The 10073-nt window shown below is 38.5% G+C and overlaps 1 protein-coding gene across 2 annotated transcripts; it reads right to left on the bottom strand.

Moving 5' to 3' along the window:
* Positions 1–1757: 1757 nt before the first annotated feature.
* On the bottom strand, positions 1758–7611 carry LOC147162505 (TLE family member 5-like). 2 transcript variants are annotated; one of them, XM_086095544.1, is made up of 7 exons: positions 7184–7611; positions 5282–5379; positions 5078–5141; positions 4951–4995; positions 4793–4855; positions 4269–4343; positions 1758–3612 (listed from the first exon to the last, which is right to left on the bottom strand). In XM_086095544.1, the coding sequence occupies exons 1-7, from the start codon at positions 7208–7210 to the stop codon at positions 3346–3348; spliced, it is 639 nt and encodes a 212-aa protein (XP_085951670.1). In that variant the 5' UTR covers positions 7211–7611; the 3' UTR covers positions 1758–3345. The 2 variants fall into 2 exon arrangements, with proteins under 2 accessions (XP_085951670.1, XP_085951669.1); XM_086095543.1 differs by having other exon boundaries at positions 5282–5382.
* Positions 7612–10073: the final 2462 nt, after the last annotated feature.

A 10073-nucleotide genomic window follows, 5' to 3' on the forward strand; every position in this document is an offset into this window, starting at 1 on the left:
GCATTGTGCTTTATATCAACCCGGTTGAGAGAACATCGATGTTCACTACTTTTCAGAGTGCATTGTGGGTCATGTTGAGTGCTCTACATTTTCGCTCCCTGGACATTCGGACACCACTACAAAATGGCGTGACCCCTCAGTAGGGCACTATATGGGGCAGTGGTGGGCACACGGTGTTGGAACGCGGCCAGCAGTTGCCGGAGACGGCGCTGATGTGTGAAACCCGGAAGTTGGGTGTCCGTGGCATCTACCCCATAGATGGCCCAGGTGTCAATAAATGATAAATGTCTCAAGTATGTCTTTTGATAAAATAGTTATATTAATTAGTTATATAAATAGTTAATATTATGTTTTTACAACGGATGCGGCTACTGCAATTACAATTGTGTGCAAGATGTTAAAGGTCCATGTCGCAAGATACAAAGTTTTTGCAGATTTGCGACCCCTGTGGCGAAAAGCGGAATGGAAGCCAGCGACGTTAATTAATGCGCCGGTGCGTCGTAACGCGCCCTGAGTTAGTTAGTGGTCGTTTTATTGTGCATTGCTTATCATAAATAGACCCTATCGCATTTTTGTGACGAAGTCTTACCTTTTTAGCAAGAAGAAAGAAAGATGTGGGTCCCGTTTCATCCTTTTTGGTTTTTCCACCGACTCCAATATTAACGCTGCTCCAATATTGATCCACGTCTTCTTGCGACGCTCGTGCGATTTCCGTTTTGCCTTTTTTTCTCTCACACTAGACCGTATTATCCTTTCCTGCCCGGTATTCTGAGTGTAGTCGGGGGACGCAGTCACGCGGGGGAGATTTTTCTCTCGGTCAGAGTCACCTCCGTGGACAACTCTCGTTGCAATGTCGCCAAACTTTCGGTGGTGAGGGTAGGTTTTCACTAACGGCAATGGCCGACGTACTCCGAATGCACTTTCATCACGGAGGTTGTTATTGACTTCCGAAGACAGCCTGCCCAAAATCATAGTTTTTCGGGCTTCTATTTTGTTTACAAGTGTCTCCAGCTCATATCTTTTTTTATGTATTTATTTGTGCCTCATTAAAATGTGATTATCTTTATAATGTATTGTGATTATAATATTATTATCTTATCGTGCATCGTAAACATTCCCACCGGCAGGCCCTGTTTATATTAATTTGCATATTTATGTGCGGGCGTGGAGAGGGAGGAGTCTGGTACTCTTAACATTTCCGCATTGATTGAGATGTATGAAAGGAATGTTCTTGGATTCGTACGTATGCACAGATTCGTACATCTTGATTTTTTTTTTTTTTTTGTGTGCGAGCGACGTTTTCTGGAAATGGATGTACGGCGTATTCTTAACTTTTTCTTTAAAATTGTCATTTTAAAAATGACATTCATCATGGCTTGTTAGGGGCAATTTCATTAACTATATTTGGATAAGTGAAACAACAAATTAGCTTAGATTTGATTCATTGTATTATCTTGAAAAGACAATACTCTGGAGATTACAGGTGGAATAGCGCTATACTTTGTGGCCAGAGGCAGATAAATAACAAGACAAGCGCTTGTATGATCTTCAATGCTGTCCTTTCTAGCTGTAATCACGTATACGCATGATTCGCTTGTCAATAAAAATTCTCAACTCATTCTTGGCTTGATCTTTCTCCTTATACAAGTTGACACACCGAAAAAAAAAAAATCTCATTTTTTTTTTTCATACAAACATTTTTAATTTTCTAAATGCATTTCTGCTTTTCATTTAGCGAGGTAAAACAGACAGCAGTGTTCCAATCACATCTTTTATTTGTAAGGCACCAGAAAAGCTTCCTTACTGCTAAAAGCGCCATGCATTACTTCTTGTCGTTGTTAGCGTAGTACACTTTTGCTTTCTTAACACCTTTTTTTGTTTAACATATTCAGTTACACACATGGTTTGTTTTTGTTTTGTTTTTTTCATTATCTTTGCACAAAAGAGGATCAAACATTTACAAAGTGAGAAAAGAACTTACAGAACTTGAAAGAAAATGATGCGCACGCACACACAAATGTGCTATTTTCATGACAGGTTATAAAGCAGCTTTGGAACATACAAAAATGCTTTAAAAATACATATATTGATATATTCAAATGTATACAAATTGGCCCTTCACAGCGCGCAAACAAAACACACCACTTGCCTGGGAGAACATAAAGATTATTACTATCATTAATGTTTTTAGAATCAAAAGAGCACACAGACGAAACTTAAGTGCTTTTACTAAATAAAATAAAAAAATAAAAATACAGAAAATAAAAACATACTATATAAAAGAAAAATAATTAAAATAACAGAAAATTTGGAAAAAAAGTGAATTGTATGTTTTTACGAAGTGTCGATTTTAGTCATCAAAGCGCTCTTCTCAGTGTGACGTCATACCAAGATCTAATGACAGTCCACTGCCGCCCCCTATTGGCCTAAAGTGAAAACAAAAGTTTTTCTTCCACAATGGTGACAGACAGCAAAACTGTTTGAAGACTTAAAACTTCATTATTTTGCCACAAAGTTGGAATGACAAGGAAAAGTTACCATTTTACACAAGAGGGGAAAAAACAACAACATTTTACTCTTTTTGTTTAGTTTAGAATTAAGTTAATCATTTTTTATGAAAAATAAATAATTTATCAAGTTGTAACTTTGGTTGTGACTGCTTAGTGGTTATTATGGGATTTTTTTTTCTTTTAAGTGAAAATGTTAAATTTGTCAAAACTAAATTGCAATGCAGCCGTTTTTTTAATTTATTTATTTAAATCTCAAGGGAGAGGAGGAGCAGGCCAACAGGGGGAGCTGTAGCGAGCATACGGATTTGGACAAAAAGGTGCAAAAAGAGAAGAAAACAAAAACAAGTATTTTCATTTGTTCACACACGCGCACTTCCTCTCACACGCACACGCATTTGCGTGTCGCACAGGCTCGCTTGTCTAATGTGGGTTTTTCTTGTCTCTTATTTTTCAGACCAATGTTTGGATGGACCCAAATGCCTTTGGATGAGATTGAGGTACACGGACAGGCCAGTGGTTGGTCAGCCACTTGCAAATGATATAGAAAAACTTGCGTTTAGTCAAAAGTGACAAATGGCTCGTTGGTCGGTTTAACCCCGGTAAGCGTGCCTTTTAGAGGCGGACTGACTCCATTTTGATTTGTGCCGTTACAGGTGAAGGAGGAATGACAGTAAAAAGAGTAACGTTGACTCTCTTACTTTTTTTTCTTATTTTTTTTTACCTTTTCTTATTTTTTTATGCTTGAACATTACAAGCGCAAATATGTACACGTGACGTCGACTGAGAACAAACAGTCCGCCGCCGCCGCCATTTTCCAGCCTTGACCCGCGGTCCTCTAGTCGGACTTGTCGCCGTCCTCGGGTCTGGGCGGCGGCCTGTCGGCCTGGGCCTGGGCCTGGGCGGCGTCCCCGCGGGCCTTGTCTTCCTTGGCGGCTTGGGCGGCCTGGCCGTGCGAGTAGTTGGCCAGGATGGAGGACAGGGACAGCAGGCCCGAGCCGGACGAGGCCGCCGGCAGGCTGGGCGGAGTCAGGCCCAGAGGCAGAGGGGCCACCGGAAGAGCCAGGCCCTGGAGCTGCGACAGGTGCTGCACCTGGAGCTGTTGCTATACGCACACGTGCAGGAGGACATCAGCGCTTACACATGCATGTAGAATAATAGTACCTTGACTTCCCACACTGACAAAAAACGCAACTGGTTTCTTTTTCTTTTTTGCGTGCCGTTGAAATGGTCATTTCAGTGTGAACAACTGGTAAATGTGCATGAATGGCATTTACAGCAACTTCTGCGCCAATCATCGTCACTGTCAGACGTTTACACACATTAAGATATATGACACCTTCAAACAAATTGGAGCGACCGGCGATGTCATATCTCAGGAAACATCTGACATATTGACAACATTTGAGGTCATTTAATCTCCTGTTATGGACGGGGGTCAATTTGGCCGATACAAACAAAAAAAAGTCTGGTTTTATTTAATTTATTTTAATTTCTGGCACTATGGGATATTTAAACATGCCGGGGGCAAGAAAAATGCAAAATTATTATTTTTAAAGTCTTTATTTATCCAGGTATGGCAATTGAGAACATTTCAATTGCAATGCCAACCCAGCTGTAAACTGTAGCTAAAAAAAAAAATAAATAAATTACAAAAAATTAATTAAAAAAATTATAATATATATGTGAAAAATAAAATAAATATTGATAATATAATGCGTGATTTTAAACATTTATTTAAAAATGTACATGTTGACTCACCCGTATAATGGAGTTCATCTCAGGGGGTGTGACCTGCTTGGCTCTCTCGATGGCGCCCATTACTTGCTGCTGGTGCTGGAAAAAAGAGACGATATCATTTTTTTCATCTATAACTATCACGATGTAACAAAAAAGGAACAGAAAACGATTTAATTGTATGTGAAAAATAAATAAATAAGTAATTTAAGTTTAAAAATTGTTATTGTATTTTTTTTTTAATTACTAGAAAAAAAATTCAATTTTATGGGAATTGTTTTCAATGTGGAAATGTATAGCAATAAAGGGTGTGGTTATGAAAAATATGTACACAAATAGTTTTTCCAGGATTTTTACCCAATTATGTCAATTATTGATTGGATAATTGCTAGATACAATGTTTGGATAGCTGCAGCCTTATACTCCGTTTCAGATTAATGTGGCTTTTTAGAGGTCCTTCAAATATTTCTTCATTTAAAAAGGCTTGACGCAAGCGCACACACAGACACAGCACAGCGCACACACACACACACACACATCGGACTTACCTCCTGCGACAGGTAAGGCAGCACCTGAGCGCAGATGCCGTTTAGTCTCTTGACTATTTCAGCCTGAGTGGGAAACACAACAAAGTGGCGAGAATTTGAAAACAAGCACAACATGACGAGTCGACGATGTGGACGCGTATTTATTTTATTTTTTATACCTGTTTGTGCATTTCAATGTTCAGTCCGTATGACATTTCGTAATACTGAAACACACATAAGGGCACAAAGCATATTAACATCTGCAGGCACGGCTGATGCCAATTGTCTTCTGATTTATGTTCTCACCATGATGTAGTGACGCTGCATCTCGGACTTTTCAGAAGCCAGTTTGTCACATTCCAACTTGAGACTGGACCACATGCACCAGTGCAAAAAAAAAAAAAAAAAAAAGAAGAAGAAAAAAAAGACAAACACAAACATTCTTAAAAAAACTTGAAATTGTGGCACAAATCTAATGAGCCCCCGTCGACAACTTGCACAATCAATCACCTGTGGTATTGTGCTTGAAGGAACTGGAACTCGTCTTTGATGCGATCGCACGAGTCAGATGTGGTGAACTTGAGAGCTTGTCCAGATGGAGCGGATGCCTGCTGGCAAAATCACGACAAAAAGACCTTAGAAATGCCAGCATTTATACTACTCTTATTATTTTCATTTTCATTTTATTCTCCTTAGGTGGGGCCCGTAATGGGTTTCTACCTCGCGTCCACATATGCTGTGTATTGTTTGTTTGTTTGTATTTCAAGAATGTGTACAGAAATAAAACAAAGCAAACGACTCAACCCTTGCCGCTTAGTTAAGCGGACGGTTTGTCAGGAAAAGTACAGACATAAAAGATAACAAGACAATTGTTTTGGTTTTGTGTTTTTGGCTGTGGAAAATGGCAATATTACAGGGGGAAAGACAAAAAATATATATATACAGATGAAGATCAATTTCATAGACAAGATTAAATAAGTCCACTAACGGACACATTTTTTGCGCATACAATTTACCAGGTTCCTTGTGATGATGCAAAATTCTGGATTTTGACCAATTACAAATGTCTCTATTATGTTTGCTCCTTAATCCTTACGATGCATACTAACAACTTCTGGGGTGTTTGTTCATTCTTGGCTCTTATTTTGGCACCTGTTATAAAAAAATGTACAGCAATGTTGTAGTTACAATTTCCATTATTACACTCCACAATTACAAAATCGGCATGATCGGAAACAAAAATAAAAGATTTTTAATACTCATTTTGAGTTGTTTAAATGCATATATTTGCACCTTTTATTTCAATTTTAAAATGACTGATAAAACTTGTTTGGTCCAAAAGTAACTTTATTAATAATAATAATAATAATTATAGTGTTTCAAATAATTGTACTAGTCTTAATATTTTCAAATGTTTAAATATTTTCTTGTTTTGTATAAAATATAAAATAAAATAATCATTTGCATAATCGTGATGATTATTTCTTCCATAATCGAGCTGCCCTATTTGGCATCTACTACATTCATATTACTTCACAATTGCACACAGGAGGCTTTATTATTTTCTCTTGAAAACATTTATGTAAGATTCACTGTATCTGTCAAATTATGATTTTTGTTATCGTGACATTTATCCAATGATCTGAGCAGCGGCTGGAATGATGAAATCAATGTACTAATTAATTAGATATAATAAGCGTCATGGTGTCTGGTTCTATTTTGGTTGAAGTTAAGATTTCCTGTCGATGACTTTGCATTAGGACGTTAGCCAGACATTGGTGCATTTTCACTGAGTTTAATGAGTCATAACTTCAATATCTGTCACGGGAAAACGATACTTACATAATTGGAATCGTTTTTAACAGATTTGTCTGGCAATGCTGATCTCGTGTAACTCGACCTTTAATCTGATGTCGATGTTGGAACGCTTTTAATCGTTTGAGGGACGTTTAAAACCACAAAATGAGTTAGAATAATACTTTTTTTTTTTTTTTTTTTTAAACCTGTTAGTGCAGAATAACGCATCTTAAATATTTTAAACACTCACAAACAAGTAATGACCCATTGTATTTGAATGGTAGCTATTTGTATACATTAGGGTACATACAGTACAGTGAGCGATGCTAGGCTAGGCTAGGCTAGGCTAACGCGTTCACACTCATTACTGGCGAGCTACCACACGCGTTAACGGTGATATTACGTGGACGTAAGTGTGTGTGTGTGTGTGTGGGGGGAGAACATGTCAAGGACGCGAGGCATTGTCGAGGAAGAGGGGAAAAAAGCTGCCATTTTATGTCCTGCGGCGTCAGCTAACGTTAGCATAGCTTAGTCTAGCCGAGCTGCTAGGCTAAATAAAGCAAGCAGCCAGCTGACTGACTTTGACGAGTTTGCACCAAGCGGACAACTACTCACCGAGTGCCTGGATTGAGGAAACATCATGTCAGCAGCAAGCAAGCAAGCAGCAGCGTCGCTCGCCGAGGAGTCTCCGTCGTGTTGAGCCCCGAGCGAGCTTGCTATCCGGCTAAAGCGAACGCGTTCCCGGATATGGGATTTTAAATGATTGCTATTCGCACTTTGTACCCCGTCATCGCTCGAAACGCTCGCTTCGCTTCAAAACGACTCACACGGGCCGACACCGTCTTTTGGTCGTCTTTGCGGCAAAAGACGCCACTATAGGGTAAACACTTATTATTATTATTTTTAAAAGGCTTTAAAAGAATGCGATGTTTATTTATTTTTTCTCTAATAACGTTACGTCTCCCCCCGGGAAAGCTCGACTAGATGTGTTGACACATGAGCCCGCAACGCTCCTGCTTCTACTCTTCTTCTGTGGTGCTTCCTGCTCTGGTGCAGAGGAGAAAAGGAGAACACGAGCGTAGCGTCAGCGACTCCCGAACCCGACAGCGCCCTCTCGGTGAAGATGTGAACTGACGCCAACCCCAGCCTTTTGTAACAACCATAAATGCTTATAAAATTAAAAATTCACTGAAAACGAGCATCTCCTGTTTTTTCGTCAAAGAAGACATTTTATCAGCAATGTTGTTGAGTTCGGTTTTTTTTTGGTTTCTAGTAGGGGTGTCAAAATTAGTTATTGTTAATTTAGTTATTGTCAATTTTGAGTTAATTTATTAACGCCACTAATTAACACGGTACGGTATCTTGGAGTTTTATGAAGTATTAAAAAATAAAAACAGCCACACTTGTGATCAGCAAGTATAGGAACAAATTTATTTCAATGTTTAAAACAGATAACCTTGTCATTATGTTTCTTTAGAAGGCGGCGATAATGATCATACGTCATGTTCGAATGAGGATCAGGCAACAGTGGTCGAGAAAAACAACAAAACAAACACATGAAAAGACATTAAAAAAATATGGCAAAGAGTTATGTAAATCGATAAGCGGCCAATGGGAGCTAAAAGGCTTCAGTCAATACATCCAAAGCCCCTTGCTTGCAAAAAACAGCACATGCAATAATTATAATTACAGCTTCTTATTAAAAAAAAACCCAGCAGATTATCCTTTAAAAATTTCTTATAGAATATATTCTTTACCCACTTAATCATCTATCCTTTTTTGTCTCTGGTGGTTTATCGCAAAAAAAAAAAAAAAATGGTGGAGGGCACTCGGGTAGAGGGGATCTCAGGTTGGCGGTGGTGTGTTGGCACTTTTAGAGAGAGCCTGGCACGCTCGTATCATACATCCGATTTTTTTCTCTCACATTGGATAAAAAAAAAAAAAAACATCACACACCACTCTGCATTTGAGAGTTGAACAGGAAGAGAGGTTGTGGTCCTAAAATCATATAAACAATAGTATTCTGGTCATTTTTGAACATAGAGAAACAAGAGCGCCAAGGCAACACATAAAGAGAATAGTTGTTTTAGTGAAGAAATTAAACGCACAAAGTGAAAAACTGAAGTGTCATGCAAACACCGTCCCTCTTTTCAGCTCATACATGGCAAATAGATACTGTATAAATTTAAAATATGCCAAATAGTACACCACTGTGCAACACAAACTAGCAAAAAACAAACCCCAAAAAATGTACAATGGTTGTCGGTCAGTTTTTGCACTCCACACGCAATAAACAGTTAAATAATGACTTTTGCTCACTTAACATTCGCACCTTGGCACAAGCAGAAGCCGGCGATGTGTCATTTAGTGTAAAAGGGAAAACAATGGCAGTCTTTCTTTTTTCTTTTTTTTTTCGGTGGCAATTTTGAGCATCTGTTTTTATCTGTTTGGGTCATTGTGACTAGAGGCGGAGCATGTTTAATAACCTAAGAAGTGTCAGGAAAAAACAAACACCCATACACTGCTTTCAGAGGTGGATTTTTGTATTCTTTAACAACTTAAAATGTCACAAGAGGGCGCCAAAGCCATGAAGAATAGGAACATAGTAATTGGCATCAAGATGTGGAAGTTGTAAAATGCCTTAGAAATCATGTTTTTATAAGGCGTGGGAATTTTTGGGGGGGAGGGGGGCGTTCAATTAATCCCCCCCCCCCCAAAATGTTGTTCTTCACAGCAGGACTCGGGGCAAGGGTGGTCTTATTGTGCAAACATTATATGCTGCTAACACTTAATATGCAGAGCAAAAGAAATTAATAGCAAATCTACTTCCAACTTTAATTTTTTTTAACTTTACCATTTAACTGGAGTGTCCTCCGCCCCCACAGACGCCATCGTTATTTCTGAACATGTTTTCCATTGGGTTTCAACCTGTGCGGCAGCCTTTGGCTCCATGCAGTTTGAACAAAACATTAAAGAGCAAACAGTAGTAGGAACTTAACATCCTATTATAACGGTTAGAAATTGCACCAAATGATGACAGTTAAAAGGGCAGAAGTGGGGCACCAGTCCTTCAAAGAGGCAAAATCATTGAAAAAAGAAATTGTACATTATGAACATTTGAGTGTTAAAAAAAAAGAATCCCAGCAGGCCACATGAAATGCTCCATTTGGGCTTTAGATAGCCCACGAAACCGTAGCTTGCCTACTTCTATGTCCTTAAAATGAAATGAGTGGCTAAATGAAGAAAGCAAAAAGCTAAAATGAAACAAAAGTATCACAAATTTTAATCTATACACTACAAAAATAAAATAAAATTGAGAAGCAGTAAGTTGAACACCTGGATACTTTCCCAACATTAGCTAACCGCACAAACATACTTTTCAGTTGCGTTTAACACTCTTTTTTAGTGTTATACCCTACACAGCTTCTTGGCAATTGGATAACATGCAAATACTTATTGTGGCTGTAGTCTTTTCTTTTCTTTTTGGTAATACATAAATATACTG

Source organism: Leptonotus elevatus, chromosome 14 (assembly GCF_054856555.1).
Source record: "Leptonotus elevatus isolate MCC_2025b chromosome 14, RoL_Lele_1.0, whole genome shotgun sequence".
Lineage (NCBI taxonomy): Eukaryota > Metazoa > Chordata > Actinopteri > Syngnathiformes > Syngnathidae > Leptonotus > Leptonotus elevatus.

Excerpts from the sequence above, each read along its gene's own strand:
- LOC147162505 (XM_086095543.1), bottom strand. The coding sequence starts at position 7,210 with ATGATGTTTCCTCAATCCAGGCACTCG. Across the intron at positions 5,383-7,183 it reads TTCCTCAATCCAGGCACTCG|CAGGCATCCGCTCCATCTGG; the intron begins GTGAGTAGTTGT and ends TGATTTTGCCAG. Across the intron at positions 4,344-4,792 it reads TGCCTTACCTGTCGCAGGAG|CACCAGCAGCAAGTAATGGG; the intron begins GTAAGTCCGATG and ends TCTTTTTTCCAG.